The 19,057-nt window shown below is 32.9% G+C and overlaps 1 protein-coding gene across 2 annotated transcripts in view; it reads right to left on the reverse strand.

Moving 5' to 3' along the window:
* LOC123536980 (leucine-rich repeat-containing protein 15-like) overlaps window positions 1-19,057 on the reverse strand; it is an 81,535-nt gene that overhangs the window by 26,031 nt on the left and 36,447 nt on the right. For both annotated transcript variants that reach the window (XM_045320507.2, XM_053529221.1), the window contains exons 6-12: window positions 16,611-16,673; window positions 16,146-16,223; window positions 11,933-12,001; window positions 9,464-9,535; window positions 5,557-5,634; window positions 4,976-5,047; window positions 2,753-2,824 (exon numbers count right to left, since the gene is read on the reverse strand). In XM_045320507.2, coding sequence (XP_045176442.2) covers window positions 2,753-2,824; window positions 4,976-5,047; window positions 5,557-5,634; window positions 9,464-9,535; window positions 11,933-12,001; window positions 16,146-16,223; window positions 16,611-16,673 — 504 coding nt within the window. The remainder of the gene's footprint in view (window positions 1-2,752; window positions 2,825-4,975; window positions 5,048-5,556; window positions 5,635-9,463; window positions 9,536-11,932; window positions 12,002-16,145; window positions 16,224-16,610; window positions 16,674-19,057) is intronic.

Below are 19,057 nucleotides of genomic sequence, written 5' to 3' on the forward strand. Positions count from 1 at the left end.
TTCAATGACAACAATGTAATATTTAAACAAAAGCACGGTTCCTTCAATGACAACAATGTAATATTCAAACACAAGCACGGTTCCTTCAATAACAACAATGCAATATTCAAACAAAAACACGGTTCCTTTAATGATAACATATAATAGCAGAGCTGCGCCGACAGCGTCGCATTTCGGTTAAACGTGTGAAAAAGAAAATGAATGAAACTTTGTATAGAATTACTACAGAGTTGAAAATTCGTGGTACTTTTTTGGAATCGGTGTTGTTCGGGTTTCTTCCAGTACACAATGCTCATAAGAAATGTTTCTTATTAAATATCACACAATTTTCATTTCTATTTTGAAGAAAGTTGTAATACCAAACATATTGCCAAGTTTCATTGTGAAATTTCGAGATTTTAGAGAAATATAGACATTTAATAGAAGCCACCCCCTACCAATATACTGGGCTAAATTTTGACCCTATGGTCCTTTTATTGTATATTTTGGTAAAAGTTCCACTCGTTTGCATTATTTTTCACCTGGATTCTGAAATATCATTCATTTCGTCATGAATAAGACCCAGAAGGATGCATTTTGTGCATTTTCTGACATTCTGGAGACAAAATATTGGCTTTTTAATTCTAGAAATCGCTGCTGAATAGGCGCATCTACTCAAAATATGGTCAAAATTCAAAATTTAAAATTTCACTAGTATTTTACATTGGAAACGCTCTTTTATATCATATACAACCGATCTATGACTATTAAGACTAATTGCGATGTGTTTCGATAAAGTCTTATTTCAGCTCTTGTAGGTTAAAGGTCAGTAATTCAAATCCTTCTTTGTTTCATATAAAAAACGACATTTTCAGGTCGTCTTTACGTATCTTTAGAGAACATCACTTTTTCCTTCACCTATTTTTCATGGAAGTTCTATCACAAATTAACGAAAAAATGAAAAGAAAATAGGGGGTAATGTAGTTCCTAGTGAAATGCCAGTCACTTCCGGTTTCGATCGGCAAAACTTGCCATGTGGGGTGTATGAACATGAAAACCGTCTCATTTCATGCAGAATCTATTCTAGTAGTGAAAAATGGTGAATAAAGCACTCGTTCTACACGAATTTGCACAAAAGAATTGAGAAAATTGGGATCTATTTATTATGGACTTCTTTCGACTACACCGCGGAAGCACATTTTCGACCGAATTACTGACATTTTATTCCTCATAGTAATTAATCAGTAAGACATCAGTAGACGCTTGTTGTTTACGGTTGACAAAAGCGTTTCGCTTACTGCTTTGAACGTTGAATTAAAATGTAAATGAGCGTCTGATAATAAGAATATAGTACTAAATACATTTTCAACGAAGACAAAAAAAAGAAGATAAAATACAATATTTTTCAATGTGAAACGATTTTCGTCACGCTGCCATAACTGAAATTAATTATATATACAATCTACAAAGCATTAATCTGACCAGACTTGTTTACCAGTGTTGAAGCCTATTGCTGTGGTCACTTTTATAAAGAGTAATAGTTAAAATTGTAAACAGACTCAAAAATGTCAAAAGTGAGCAAAATTTACATCCGAAATATTGGCCAAGGTTCGGATTAGAAGGGCAGATTTTAATGTAATTAGGTATAAAATATCTGAAAAGTTTGTTCGGTTTTCGGAGTATAGAGGTTTCGGATTACAAGGGTATTCTTACAATAGATAATGGATAAGAAAAAATGGGACCTAATAATTCGTTCGGTTTAGAGAGGTTTTCGGATTAGAGGTGTTCGGATTAGGGAGGTTCCACTGTACTTATATTTGTGTCGATGACGTCATACCTCCACATTGGTCCAGTGGTTAGCGAGTACGCGTTGAAAACCAAAGGTTTTTTTTTTTTAGTTTTGGAAGTATTGTAAAAACTACAGGCATTCATGCGAAATTTAGCAAGTGTTTTGTTAGCGATGTCAGGTTCCAATGTACTGTCTGTACAGTAGTCAGTAGAAAAGCCTTTTGTTTTAAAAAAAAAAGGTTTTGGGATCAAAATATACAGGCATTGAACTGTGAAAAGCACATAATGCTCTTCTCCCCGTTCACATATATATCATCCACAAGCTTAAAAATCACTGACCAGAATTTATCACTAGGAAAAAACTACTGACTATGAATTTTCAGTAAACATAAAAAAGGTTCCTACTACTACCCTATTCTTTAGTGCTAAAAGATTAACCTTAAAAATGTCATAGACTGCTTACTTAGCAGTTCAGTAAATAAAACATGGGTTTTCGAGAATTTCGGCACACAGAGTTTTTCTCATGGGTAAAATTCTCATCATTAACTTTTAAAGATGGCTAGTCTTTTGGGTTTAAAACTTCTTTAGTTCGTATATAGCATATCTGTAGAGTTTTCGCACGTCGAGATTTAATCTTAATGCATTCTAAGACATTCAGTCAGAAATCATGAATTATCATTAATTCTTAAAATTTTAATAGATCTAAAAGAACATAAACTTCCTAAAACAGATCCATAATTCCAGATAATTCCAGCAGCACTCATTTAATTTTCAAAGGGCACTGGTGATTTTTCAAGGGAGCTCTGCCTTCTAGGTTGCACCTAAGTTCATATTATTCAAACAAAAACACGACTTATTTCAATGACAACAACCCAATATTCAAACAAAAGCACGATTTCTTCAATGAGAAAAAGTACAATATTAAAACAAAAACAAAGATCGCAACAATGAAATTTCCAAAACAAAGTTCAAGTAGAATACTTACAAGTGCAATAACTCTGGCATGTTAGAGAACACATTAACGCTGATGGTTGGCAGTAAATTTCCATGAACTTCCCTGTAAATAAAAACAAATCACTAATGTAAGTTTTAAAATTTCCTCGATAAGATCTTTCATTCACTTTTATATGGAAACGTTAAATTAACTTCAGTACTGAATACAATTTTTCATAAATAATTGTTTAATGTTCTACTGTTTTCACTGGATATTCACTTCCGCAACATCATTTTAACTGAAGTATTAGTAATGTCACGTAAATCGTCTTACACAAAATAAGCATTTGGATCCGACGTCGTGCATTGCGTCACCTTGTAAAATACGTTGAGAAAACTCTTTTATCTGTCAGATTTATAATATTTTGATAGCGTATACCATTGATATCTTCCAATACCGATCAGTTCTATGTATTTTGATAGCGTATACCATTGATATCTTCCAATACCGATCAGTTCTATGTATTTTGATAGCGTATACCATTGATATCTTCCAATACCGATCAGTTCTATGTATTTTGATAGCGTTTACCATTGATATCTTCCAATACCGATCAGTTCTATGTATTTTGATAGCGTATACCATTGATATCTTCCAATACCGATCAGTTCTATGTATTTTGATAGCGTATACCATTGATATCTTCCAATACCGATCAGTTCTATGTATTTTTGTCGGTTTGACTATGTATTGAAAATTTATATTAATAAAGAAAGCTGAAAGGCTATTATCGTGAAAATGACGGGTCCCACTTTACAAAAACAAGCAACTAGTGTTGCGAAAATTTATGTATTTTGAAAATAAACGACAAACTAAATGTCCATTGTAGATAAAATAACTTTACGTTGACAGGAAAAAATAAGAATGACTTCACTAATTTTGTAACATGTAAGCGCAACATATTTCAATATAGCAATTTAAAATTTAAAAAGACAATTTTTTTTAATGGTGAAAAATTTCGGTTGTAAGTTTTCAACAAAGGAATGCCACAACTGCATTTGTGTATAAACATAATACAAGTATAAGCAAATACTGACAATTATCATTATTATACATGATTTATATTACAGCCTAAGGTCATTTCCGGCACTCGTTACTGTTGCACGGAATCGAACACTTTACGTTATAAATGGAAACAAACTTGTTAAGGAATATGTTATAGTCGGTAAAAACTGAACTGGTCAGTTTTTGTCTGACGGCAATGCAGATGCATTAAAAAGACATGCCTATTTACAAGTAAGGCGACAGAAAGGAAAGAAAATGCAGCCCTATATCATGTAGCCTGGAATTGTTACAATTGCGATTAAATTGTTATACATATTTATGCGTTCCGCAAGACGATTTTTCGAATCAAGGAAACGCCAAGGACGGAAACAATGCAGGTCCCTTTCAAAAAATGAAACAATATTAGAGAAATGTATAGATATATCAGAAACACATGGGTATCAATTACTTTGGTAGTTTCTTTCTGATGCATATAATACAAGCTCACGTATACAGTAATTAAGAAAACAAAAGATGTCGGTTGAGAACAATATAATAAAATATGCAGTTTTTGATACATATTTTGAAAAAATTTCCCAGAAATAAAAATCAAAGGAAACTTTTTAAAAGTAAATTTTTAAATTTATAATAAATTACAATTATTTGTGTCTATGTAGTAAAGTGAGAGAAAAATAGACCAAGTTATCATAAAATGTAACTAATCGTTTTCTCCAGATCTTGGTTCTAGTATTTGAATAGCAATTTCAACTCTGTCATATTCTTAACCTGTCCACATCTTTTATCTTTACTTGCTTATTAAATAATAAATATATCTACCCGCGCACAAACAAAAAAATACAACGACGCTTCAAGTTTTGACGTAATGCTACTGTGATAAAATTCCAGACGTCGGATGGTGAAGATATTTTGTCATACTAACAATTTAAAATAGAAACCATACTTATAAAAACATTGCCAGACTTGTTTTCATATCCTTGCATTTTGACTTTCAATTGAAAATAACCGTTCCATTCTAGAGATTTCCACAGAAAAAAAGGTCAAGTATATGATAATTATGAAACAGGTCAAAGTGCGTAAACTGACTCATTCCAACATTAACTAAATGTAAATAAAACCGAAAATATGTCATTGTCTAGGGGCGAACGTAAAATAACTAAATTATGTTATTTGCATTAAAATATATACAGATAATTATGAACGTTTACTTACAGAATTTTTAGGTTTGATAACTGGTCAAACGTTCCAGCCTGGATGAATACTATTTCGTTGTTACTTATATTTCTGAAAAAAAAAAGAACATTATAATACACTAATTCCGTGCCAATACATATACTTTGGTCTTGGCAACCATTCTTTATCATTATCTTTATATCTTCTATAACTGAAGAGCAATCACATGATAAAAATAAACATATAAGCGAGTATAATGTCACCGCTGATTTGTTAGACATGATAACAAAGATCTGAGAATATATGAAAATGTTTAACCAGTGTGAATGTGTAGTACAATTCAGGTGTGTATATAAAATAGCATCGAAACTAATACTTTTAGCTTAGTGGACTTGTTGCGAAATGTTCAGGCTCGTTTGTACTGTTAGGCGCTTTGCCGTAATTGGTCTGGTTATTTCGTATAAATTCCCTCTTTTAAAATCAACAACAAAATTATTGCTACTATAAAAACATTCACTTCAATCAAACGGTTAAAAGAAAAGTATTCATATTAAATCGGTACTGTACCAAAACAGACATATTTAGATATATAGTTTACAGTATCACAGTCAACTACTTACAAATGTTGAAAGTTGCTGGTTGCCAATGCAGCAATACTATTCCTGGACAATCTGCTTATCCTGTTACCATCCATTCCACTGTAAGCAAGTATAGGCGTAAATTTCATTTCTTCATGATTAAAAGAATTTTTTCTTGGCTAATATGAAACATATTTACACGAAAATATAATTATAAAATGAAATAGAATAGACTTTGTTACCATTTAACATACAAGTGTAACCATGTCTTCTGGGCTAGGAATCTGTGTTTTGTATGTGGCATATCGTCTTATTATGGTGTCTGTTTGTGCCAGAATACTTGAATATCAATCAAAGCATGACAAAGTTACTGACTGGGCAAGAAAAACGACCTCAGGTTTTTAACCAATAAAAGTGACCTTACCTTAAATGGCACATGGTCTTGGTATTGCGCGCGACCCATTGTGTCAAGGGAAACGTTTGTACTTCCCTAGACGAATGGCAGGGTTACTGACAAGAAATAAAACAAATCATAAGAACCTTTAACCTCGAAACTAGAGGTCTGAGTTTTGCGCAACATTTCTTATCAATATCGGAAATACTGATTAATTTCAAAATCCCTTGATGGATGACAGAGTTATGGACGGGACACGGTTTGTGACGGATGGACAAAACCCATTTCTGTTTCCGCTTAATGCCTTCAAATAAAATACCTCAATAATCAGCAGTTTTACAAAAGCTTAAAGCTAGGGGTAACCCTCTATACCTAAACATAATTGCATTTTATACAATATAAAATTGTGTAGCAGATTTTTTGATATCTCTCTTCAAATCAATTTTATATCCGTATACGTGCAGTGACAGGGGATAATACCATATTAATTATAGAAATGGTCATAAAATAAATTTGAAGACAGTTATCAGAAATTTGTGGTACGGTTTCCCGAGAAAGGAATTGAGTAAAAAAAACAGCAAAACTTTAAGGTTAAGATGGATACCACTTTTTTTCGGCGGCGCCGTCTAAATTCGTTTTCGTTACCTATGCCACGTGACTTCAGTTTGCAAATAAAACTGCTCGATAACGCATTATAGATAATTTATCAAAATGGAAGATTTATGCAACACTCTGCCTGATTGGACGAGAGTGTCAATTTCTTTCACTCTGTTGATTGTGCTACGCTGAGTGAAATGTAGACAAAGCGTTTATCCTAAACGACGCTGTTCACAGTTTAAGAGCTAACTTTGGCTCAGTATATTTAGCAAGAATATTGATATATCTCAAAATGATAAGTAAGTTTAATAAATATGATAAAAACCTGTTCAAATACCAACATATATCAAATTAAAGAAAGAGCTGAATACGGTCTGCGTATCACATGAATAAGTGTGTGATAAAAGTCTTTTATGTAGAGAAGTGCTTTTTAAAAGATTTTCCTTGTTACAATTGTCGTCTGTATATGAAAAGGTTTCTTGCTTTTGTGACTTATTCAGACTGCATATTAAAATGAGTACTTGTTTGCTTTGATATATTTGTTATAAATTATTTAACTGATTTATTATATATGAATATTTTTCTTTAGTATGGTATGCAAATATTGAACTCAGTTGAAATCTGTTCCATTATATATATATGCTATATAATGACTGAATCTCATTACACTGAAATGAAGGTACGCTGCATACAGTAGAGATAGACCCTAAAATTTACAATGATAGTAATACATTGAATAAAGTCTAGAAATTGATTTCCAAGTCCTTGAAATAACCAAAAATGATTTCATAAATGTGACGTTTATGATAGTTTTGTTAATATCATTAACAGAAGTTTTAATTTTTAATTAAAAGTTGTGATCCACAAAGAATGACAACTCTTACCTTGGGCTAGTACTTATAAGCAGAGATATCTATTAGTATACTTCCCTTGCAATTACACAATTGAGTGTAAAATGAAAACTGTTTTAGACACAATATCATACCTTTTTGCACAACAAAACATTTAGGATTTATTCATTTGTGTTTGATTTACCCCTCAAAATATGGTTCCTATGATTCTGTCAACTTACATATGGTAAAAAATTAACTTTTAACAAGCCAATAATAAAATGAAGTACAAGTAAGTAATTAACAGTGCAGATAATACAGTTTTGCTTGTATCAAAATGTCACAATAGAAGCTCTTTTGTAATACAGAACACCTGGTAGGATTAGTAAGGGTCCAATTATATTGATCTCTATTTCCTATGCCTACATACAGTTTATCTATGTGATATGTTTGCTTATGAAACAGAAATATTGAAATAATTACAATTGTATGTTTTGCTTGACCTTCACTTTTTTATAGGTGTGACGTCATTGTCCAAAGATTCATGAATAGCGAATATGCATTTGTTAAAGCGGGATCAGTTGGCCTATTTTAGAAATAAATAAAAATAATAAATAAAAAAATCCTTTGATTTTTTCTCATGTATTCTAATCAAACTTGATTTGTAGCATCTTTATTAGGCCCGCAGCCAACTTTGTTCAGCTGGGACATTTGAACCCTTTTAGGGGCTGCTAGAGCTAAAACTAGAAATGCCTTTGACTTCATCTCAGTGTTGTAATATTTTCTGATTCTTCGGGATCATTGATTTCAATTCATTTAGATTTGAAGATTGAATACCGCTTAAGCCGGTGCTAGGGGGCGTGGGCAGCCTTTTTTTTCATTACTGCTCATGAACAGACTCAATCAAACCGAGTCTGCAATTTTCACTGTTTGCCTTGTTTTCGGTGCTTCCGAGGGATCTACTTTCCAGATTTTACTTATACAGCGTCTCATGAACAGCTTGGTGGATCTTTGTCATACTAAGGTCCTCTTCCAAATTTATTTATATAGGAACTTGGGCCCTATTAGGGACCACTATAGCTAAAAGTAGATATGCCTTTCTTCGCATTAACCACTAAAATCTAATGGATTTTTATCAAACTCGATGTGTAACAATATCGTAAGGTCTCCTGCTATTTTGTTACAAATGGGGATAGGGACCAATTTAGCTAAAAATATAAACACGTTTAATGACCTCTTCTCATGAACCGCTTAATGAATCTTCATCAAACTACTGCTGTCTAAGGATAAACGAAACAAAATTGCAACCCTACGAAACCTTTGCGAAAAATTAAAAGAGAACCATTTAAATTGTTAAAGTGCGGTGTTTAGGTTTGCAATTTGAAAAAAATGTTAGATGAAAGATGAATGTTAGATGAAAAATTCATAAACTTCTTTCCTTATTACAATTCGCCGACTGTCATTTTTAAAGATATTTCTTGTTTTATTCTATGTTAAGCTTTGATGGCCCTGATATAGACCAAGCAAGAGTACTATAATGATGATACAGACCGTGCCTGGCGTTGATCCAACGTGTCATTCATGAGAAGTAGTAAACAGGTTTAAGGCTCTGTTCGCCCATTAACGGGGTCAAGCAGAACTATCTGAATACACGTGAGAGAGGTCCATACATGGATGATACTGACTAAGTCTGGTAAAAATCTATTAAGTGGTTAGAAAAGATTCCACTTAAAGTTGTTTTAAATCTAATATTAGCTCTATCGACCCGTAATATGGGTCAAGGGTAATCATTTGAAGAACTTGAAGACGTCCTTGCCAGGATGTTATAGTACATGTTTTAACGTAATTCAAACAAGAAGTTAAAGAAGATTTTAGTAAAACTGTTGAGGCAGGACGATGTACAACAGACGTCTGGTGCCGTCCAGAGATCACCCACCTCTATCAAAAGTTAGCACTAAAAAGGCCAGGTAAGCTTAACATTAAATGATAAACTTTGTTTTGAAAATCAGTTTTTGTTTAGTTTCGATCGGTAATGATCATGAGCCAACAACCTTGCCATTAAATACAATGTGCTACTTGTTTGCAATATGCACACTCACGTATGGTAATAAAAATTAAAGGTACTTACAGGTAGATCAAGGAAGAAGTATCACCAAATATTGTGGGATGTATCTGTAACAGCTGATTGTTACCAAAACTCCTGCAAAACATTAGTGACAGTATACATAATTTCATCAACAAACCCATAAAGGTTGAAGGTCAGTAATTCAAATCCTTCCTTGTCTCATATTAAAAAACGAAAACTCCATGTCGTCTTTACGTATCTTTACAGAATATCACTTTTTCTACACCTATTTTCATGAAACTTCTATCATTAGTTAACGAAGAAATAAAAAGAAAATAGGGGTTGAATACATGTAGTTCTTAATGAAATGCCAGTCAGTTGTGGTCTGCTACTCTAAAAATGGTGCATATCTGCTCTTATAGCATACAGACAGACACTAAATTCGCATAATGGCGGATACAAATAGTCCACCTTTTTTCTTTGCTCTGTAGAGCTATTTTCCTTAATATTGTCTTTGCACGTTATGCTAAAATCACATAACTGATCTATGCTTGACATAAACGTAGCATTTCCATAATGAAATATTAACATGACAGAATTTTTCATGGAAACTTAGATCATACACTACCACTACAATTTGGGTCTCATTTTTTATCTGATTTTGCAGTTAGTGTGTTTGAGGGAAAATATTTTTCTTGTATCAATCATGACCGTCACTTTTCTTTTCTTTTTTTAATTCAGCACTGACAATATTCTTCACGAAAATGTAAATTACAGACATTTAGAATGGGTCCTGATGTGTGCTTTTGCCATAAGAAATATGTAAGTTTTATACAGAATAAAGAGGAACAGCTATTCAGTGTGTGTAGCCTTGTCCGCACAATTAACACCTTATTTCTGTTTCAATCTGCAAAACTTGCCATATGAGATGAATAAACATGAAAACCATATCATTTCATGCAGAATGTATTCTAGCAGTGAAAAGTGTGATTAAAGCTTCTTTTCCCATGAATCTATGCAAAAAATTGGGAAAACTGGAATCTATTTACTTTGGAATTCTTTCGACTTCATCACGGAAGAACATCTTTGACCGAATAACTGACCTTATTCCTAAAAGTAGACTAGAAATGTGTTCGTATGAGAAGGATGCCCCCGCAAATAAGAGTTAGGATACAAAAGTGTGAGTCATGTGAGTAAGAGATACAGAGTAAAATCTTTCACCTCTTGATTCGATATTGATATTTGAGCTTGGGGTCTACGTGTTACATGTCTAACATTATCAAGTAATGATGAATGTTTTGCCAAATAAGGCGTAAAAAATTGTTTGTTTCCGGTATCCCGACCTACCCTAAATTTTTGGTCCAACCCTAAATGTTTTTATGGCCTTGGAGAATTTTTTTTTCAAATTTTTAACAAAAAGTTGCAAAACTGCACTTTATATGCTTTAAACATGGCCAGTGATGTTAGGAATCAACTTACTGATGCTCTAAAGGCATTACCCCCTTATTTATATTCAATTTTTGACACAAGAATAATTTCCGAAAAGTCTCCTTTAATAAAAAAAAATCCAAAAAAAAAAATAAATAAATATTTCCGACCTACCTACCCTAATTTTTTTTAGTATGTTACCGGAAACAAAGATTTTTTTAGGCCTAATATGAATATTCATCTATTTATAAATAGTAACTTGACTCCAATTGGTAACCTTCACCTTTTAGCTATCGGTTTAGAATTTGCACACAATGCATTGTCTATTTATGGTGAACTTTTGCGTCAAATTACCTTATTATTCATCCATTCGTAAAACGTTCTTTACCAGACAGGAAACATTATGCAAAATCTTTTATCTCTAGGCTTGATGTTGTGTTTTTAACGTGACACATCTTCTTTTTAATGTTTGTGCCGAGTTATTTGAACCTCTATGCATGCACTAAGTTACAGAGCGGAAAAATGACCTAAAATCCTTGACCTTTAATTAGTGCCGGGAAATGGCTGTTGAAAGCGACACGTCCTTTTATTGTTATGAAAGTAATAAAAGTTTGTTCTAAGTCATTGAAATATCCATGCATGGATTAAAAAGTTACACAGTTGATAAAAAATGCATTTGGTCTTTGATCTTAAGATCAAGAAATCTTTCATGAAAACCTTATCGATTTGAGATTTCATTTGTTTACTACGAATTGACTCCGTGACTAAGTTTCAATACCCTGGTGTTCTACTTTCGGTATTGATATATATCTTTTGTCAGGCTTCATGTAGATACTGTCAAAAGTTTTGTCTATAGCGTGTTAAAATGCCTTTTATGGTTTTAAACTACCTAGTTTTACATTTGGCCTAAATTGTAACCTTTTGATTTCTAAGTGTGAAATCGTGAGTCCAGTGAAAGACTACTGACTGGACGATGTATGCCATGTCATCCATATATATCAACAGCTCATCCTGAGCCTTGGTTCAGATATGCTTAAAAATTGTATGTTTCATTTTTGACCTTTTTGTTACCATTTTGTAAAAATGATTTGTTTATTCACTTACGCAATTCTGAGGTTCGGTCCATCTACAAAATTTTCTGGTAGCCAGTACAGCAAGTTGTCCATCATCGCCCTTCAAATCAGAAAAGAAAGTATTGCAAGCTCTATGCACTAGTCTGCTAAGTCATGTATAAAGATAAATTGGTTAAACAAGTTACAATAGTATTAGTAGTCTGTAAGTAATTTAACAAACTTTAATAGACAAAAATTCTGCTAAGACAAAAAAATCGAATTGTGTTTTGCTCCAGGAAACAATGTCATCAATTTCATCTGATTAACAGATCCAGATAAGAGTCTGTTAATATTTAATTAATGGTATGTCAGCTTTATTTCAATCTAACCATTGTTCATGTTTTGCACTGGGAGCACGATACTCTCGGCTTGGTAATACTGTGAATATTTTACCTTGGTTCTTACTAAAGTGTACACTTTACCCAAGTTTGGGTACTATGGCAGACATTTATCCATTTTTTGAACTGCTGGCGATATGTCACGCTATTTTAGTATCATTGTTGACATTTACCCTGGGATTTGGAACAACTAGTGATATGTTACCCTATTTTAGTACTATTGCAAATATTTTACGCTGGTGTTGGTACTATTTCGGCCATTTAAGGCTAGTCTGATTCTCTTGTGCACTTTTCACCTTGGTTGGTAACATTTAGGATATTTTACCCGGGTACCTTGGTACCAGACCTGTGGTCAATTACTTTAAAATGTAATTACTTCAATTACAATTGCATTGTGAAATGTCCAATTAAATTACAATTACCATGACATCAAATTTAGCAATGTAATTAATTAAAATACAATTGCATTGTAAATTGTTATTAATTACATTCAATTACAATACCAAATGTGGTAACAACCTAAAATATTTCTTACATGAACACTGTAGCAAAATTCTTTACCTTGTACTACACATACATGATAGTACACCTGTAAACTGGTTTCAAATCTGAATTTATTCTCAAAATAAAATGTGTGTTTTCGGGAGAACATCACTCAATCCTTAATATTGCAAAAGAAACATATAGACCGCCTTTAATTGATATTTAATACAAGCAGGATTCGGTCAGAGAAGATGCATGTAAAGCCAGATATTTCTGTGAGGTCTGAATTTCTCCAAGTTTATATGACCACGGTTCTGTAGTATGTTACAAATTTAGTACAGTATAGCATAGTATAGTTTAGTATTTAATCATTTACGCTTTATTCATATATTTAAAGTTTTTATCCTTAACACTACATGTTATCAAAAGGGACCCATTGGAAATAAGTTGTAAAACATTCTTGAGCCATCTCAAAATAACTATGTCACTAAAAGTATAGAATACTCATAATGTCTACAATAATAATTTTGTTTTTTATCTTGCTTCCATAAAATTCAAAATAATAATGATGCAAATTTCAAATCATAATTTAACCATTTTCTCCAAACATAGTGACAAAAATCATCAAATATTACCAGTTGATTGTAATAAAACAATTATATCAGAACAAAGGAGCTATGTCTAAGGGATCAACACCTACAATGATATTCTTTTGTTCTACTTGTTTAACAAACTGAATTAAAGAATGTGCCATGTAAATGGAAAGTAACTGAAATGTAATTGTCAACTGCACCCAAAACTGCCCTGAAATTAATTAAATTACAATTACATGTAATCAAAAATGACCCATTTACAAATTACATAGAAAATGTAATTCAATTGCAATTAATTACAAATACATTTTAATTACCCCAAATCTGGTTGGTACTACTGTGGACATGATACCCGGACTTGGTACTATTGTGGACAATTTACCCTGGTAAGGTACCATTGTGGAATTTTCACCCTGCATTTGGTACTACTGTGGTAAATTATCATATGCTAGTACTACTGTGGACATTTTACCCTATTTCAGAAATCCTGCGGGCATTTGTCCTGGTTTTGGTACAGCTGCGGACAGTTTACCCTATTTCAGATCTCTGCGGACAATTGTCCTGTCTTTGGTACATCTGTGGACAGTTTACCCTCTTTCAGAACTTCTGCGGCCGTTTGTCCTGGTTTTGGTACGGTTGTGGTTTAGCTGTGGCTATTTTACCCTATTTCAGAACTCATGCGGACATTTGTCCTGGTTTTGGCACAGCTGTGGACATTTTACCCTGTTTCAGAACTCTTGCGGACATTTGCCCTGGTTCTGGTACAGCTGTGGACACTTTACTATGTTTCAAAACTCCTGCGGACATTTGTCCTGGTTTTGATACAGCCCAAATGTATCACAAAATTTCCGAAAATCAATCAGGCTTTAAGGCCGGGTATTCAACTGTTGATAATGCATTTATTTTAAAAACTGTTATTGATAGAACTTTAAGAAATAAACGACGTAAACTTTATGTCGCATTCATAGATTTTGAGAAATGTTTTGACACTTTTAACAGAGATCTATTATGGACTATACTGAAAGAGAATGGTGTTAAGGGTAATCTGTTTAGAGCACTGAAAAGTATGTATAACACTGTGAAGTCCTGCGTTAGGTGTAATAATACTAGAAGTGAATTTATATCCAGTTCTGTAGGCTTAAAGCAAGGTTGTTTAGCCAGTCCAATACTATTTTCTTTCTTTATAGATGAACTAGAAAGTACTTTGTCTGACAATAATGTTAATGGTATTCAGTTACATCCAGAAACCATTCAACTTTTCTTATTAATGTTTGCTGATGACATTGCATTACTGTCTGATACTATATTTGGTCTACAAAGACAATAAGATATATTGCGTGATTTTTGTGACACCTATAAGTTAAGGGTGAATGAAACTAAAACAAAAATTGTAGTTTTTAAAAACGGAGGTGTATTAGCAAGAAATGAAAGGTGGACACGTACAATAATACAAATATTGAAGTTGTGAATAAATTTTGTTATCTTTTACAAGGCAATTGTCTATGAACGCAATGGTTCATGAACTATGTATCAAGGGCAAACGAGTTTTTATATCTCTTTTGAAATCACTATATGAGTTTGGTCAGGTATCTAAAACTGTATTTTTTAAACTTTTTGATAGTAAAATTTGTCTACAACTATTATATGGTTCAGAGATTTGGGGAATTTGTAGGTTCGATGAACTTGAACGGGCACAGTACTATGCTTGTAAACGTTTCATGTGTGCTAAACAAAGTGCCTCAAATTTTGCTACGCTGGGTGACTGTGCAAGATACCCTATGTACATAACCACGTATAAAAAATGTATAAAATATTGGCTGAAGATTATAAAAATGCCGAATAGCCGATTGGTGAAAAAATGTTATAACATGATGCTAAATGATGACATAAATGGTCATAATAATTGGGTATCTTCCATTAGGTATTGTTTACAAAGTCATGGTTTTGGGTATGTATGGGCTAATCAATTTGTTCAGTCTGAATTCTCATTTTTAAAAACGTTTGAAAATAGATTGAAAGACATATTTTTACAGGAATGGAACGTAGCAATACATTCAAATGTTAAACGTTCAAACTATATGTTATTTAAGAACGAATTTAACTATGAAATGTATCTGGATGTATTAGATGTTAAAAAATTTAGATACACCTTCGTTAATTTTAGAGTAAGTTCGCATGACTTAGAAATTGAAAGAGGTCGATATATTAATGTGCCAAGACAAAACAGAATATGTAAAATGTACAATTCCAACTCGGTAGAAGATGAGTATCATTTTCTGTTAAAAATGTGAATTTTATTCTGAACTACGTAAGCTACATATACCAAAAAATATATATCACCGCCAACTATAAATAAATTTAATGTTCTAATGTCTATCAAAAATGGAGAAACAATTAAGTCATTAGCAGTATACTTGTTCTACGCTTTTAAGAAAAGGAAAAATAGATTACAAGATTTGCAAATAATTACATAAGTAGGAAGAAGCCATTTATTATCATTATATTAAATTGACATAATGTTGTAGCTGTATATTATATATTATATGTTTCTCAACATGATCTACAATGCACATGCTATGCAATTTAAAAAATATTTGTTGTATATGTTTTGCATGGGCCGGTGGCCTAAGAGCAAATAAAATTTGTCATTGTCATTGTCATTGTCATTGATACAGCTGTGGACATTTTCAAAATCTCTCCGTATACACTACGGATCTCTTGCGAGCAGTATTCTGAATACAAATGATAGTATAACCTTTACATGATAAGATGTATATAGAACATTACGTACAAGTACTGTATTGTTGTCGGCCATCTCCAGCCACGGTGGTTGTCTGTACTCAGAGATATAACGTTACCAGCCAGATTTCTAAATTCAATGAAAAAAAAAAAAAAAACAATTAAATTTAAAACCAATAAATCTGATAGTCTAAGCAAAAATTTAATGGAATATTCCTTTGTTTATCTTATACCCATAATTCATATCAAAATATTGTCCTGGTAAGCCATTGTCTTTGCATACATATCATGAAATTTATAACATATATCAACCGTTACGGAACAGAACAGCGCACCACATGTCTGAATTTAAATATCTGCATCAGTGAGGCTATCCAATTTGACATTTTTCTTGTAATGATATTTTTAGCGTCGATTCAGGTAGAAGGCGACATTTTCATTATTTCTTGATGGATGGATGGATGGGGAGAGGCTGCAGGGAGACTGTGGCGTATTACTTATAAATTCAAACGCTTACACTTTTGTAACAGCTGTCGTGGATAAATCCGGCACGTGGTTCAATGCTGTACCCTGAACGACACTGTAAATATAAATCGGAAATCGCTGTACTAAATGTTTAAATTGATCATGTCATAATGAAACTCAAAAGGAGTGTATCAGAATCGTGTATAAATACTTCAGGGACTTTAAAATTTGCGCAATCTTTATCAAAGAGTTGCTTTCCTTGAAATTTCGTTTCGTATAGAATCAAAGTACTGAAAGTACAGAAAGGCTGGCTACCACAAAACACTGAATGAAAACTGTGCGGGAAAGGTGTTTGCAAAATCTTAGATATTATAGGTTTTCCATATCAAACTAAGACGAGCATGGGGTATTTTTGTGATGAACCATCTTGATTAATTTGTGCATCTAAGTTAAAGTTCAATCGAGAAACCTAGTTTATCGGACGTAAACATGGGTTCAAGAGGGTAAACTATAGTTTACGCCCGTTATCCTGTGTTTTCGCTCGAAACTTTATGTAAGCATTTGATAATCATAGTTTTTCGACCAAGAATGTAATTATTGGATAATTTGATTGCCGAGAACCATTGTTTACGGACGTGAACCTATGTTTACGACCATAAACTTGGGCTTACGAGCGTGAACCATAATTTACGAACGATAACCAAGGCTTACGTTCGAAAAACTTGGTTTCTCGATTGAACAAATGTTCACGTCCGTAAATTATGGTTTACACTCGTGAACCCTGGTTTACTCCCGTCAACATAGGTTCACGCTCGTGAACTTAGAATAACGGCCGAAATTCAAAGTTCAATTGAAAAACCTTGTTAAAACCTGGGTTCACGAGCGTGTTTTCACTCATAAATATGGGTAAGTATTAGAAAAACATGGTTCTACGTTCGAAATCCTAGTTTATCTATTGTTAATCCTAGTTGTTTTTTACCGTAAACCTTTGTTCACGTTATTATTGGACAATTTGCGTGCCATAACCGTTTATATTTGTTTCTTAAGAAGCGATGATAAACATTGAGGGACATAATATCAGATAAAATATAAAGGTAACAAACACAACACCCCCCCCCCCCCCCCCCACATACACACACACACATGCACACACACATCATGTATGAATGTATAAACACTGATCAGATGGGGCGATTTTCTTGTCGGTATGAGTGAAATTTTGGGCTCGAACCCCGCTATAAACCGGACTGTTAATGATCATGTTCCTTCCCTAATACGATGGTTAGGAAAATTGACGTATCCGTAATAATGTACTCCTTTTTTGAAGAGTATTCAATTCCTACCATGAGATTACTTTAACTAATTTTTCTGGAGGGCGTAGGTTCAAGCCACATTAGGACCAAACTTTGTTCATTATATTTCTTTTTTCAAGTAAGATAAATTTTTCTTTCTTTTTTTCCCCCAAGACTTATTATCAATGATCTGTTGTACAAAAGCGGAAATGTTTTATTTGATTAATAAAGCCATTTGTTGCTGTTTTAAATGAATTTAACCTGAAGGGTGAATGTTAAGACATTATGACATCTTTGAAAATACTTGTAGGTAGGTAGGTTTTACTTCTGTCCTATGGTTGTTTATGAATGCAGAGAGCAAGGCCATAATTTTTAACAGTTGGAGCTTAATATCTGTCCGATTAAATCTTTTTTACTCGAGGCTCCCCAGAAAAATTGTTATCGAACTTTTATTTTGTGTTTTATAATTGTTACGCAGTACTTTGAGGTTTCATTTAGAAACAAATGTTTGGTAAAATGAATTCTCTGCGATCGTTTTGCGCAATGGCTATCACTTTGAAATTTGTCTCTGTTTCAGCTGGATGAAAAAAAGACAAAATTTATACAAAATTAACAAATAAAAAACAATTAAAAAAAAACAACAAACAAACAACAACGACATGGTAAAAGTCGTTTAAAGATGAACGACAGTGCGAAAATATGTTAACTTCAGGACTGTATCAAGTTCGTGCAACTGTTAAACATTGCCAATACGATACGGGTCCACTATCTTAATATAACCTGAAAACAGTTGAAAACGTGTGTTTAAACAAAACTCGCTTACATCTACGCCCCCACTCTTTAAGCAAATTGGTGACAAAGCATTTTTTACACTATATCTTTCAGTATTCGTCAGAATGTTTAAAACGAATTCAGTATAAAAATAGCCTTTAAAAAAGGTATAATGTGGTCATTTGTTTCTTCTCACGTACAGTGGCAATTTCCGCAGCGATTACGTCCCGTAGTACCTATAGCAAATGATCGATCTGAAAGAATAGATTCTTAAAACTGAAATCCTAAATATAAGACCTGACATAACTCATATCACTAATAGTTCATTTTTATTGATATTTCATAATACTTATTTTCCACGTTATGTCAGGTCGTCGAATAATGCGCAGTATAACTCATATTAATTAGCTACATATAAACCTAGTCTAGTCCGATT

This window comes from Mercenaria mercenaria, chromosome 17 (assembly GCF_021730395.1).
Source record: "Mercenaria mercenaria strain notata chromosome 17, MADL_Memer_1, whole genome shotgun sequence".
NCBI lineage: Eukaryota > Metazoa > Mollusca > Bivalvia > Venerida > Veneridae > Mercenaria > Mercenaria mercenaria.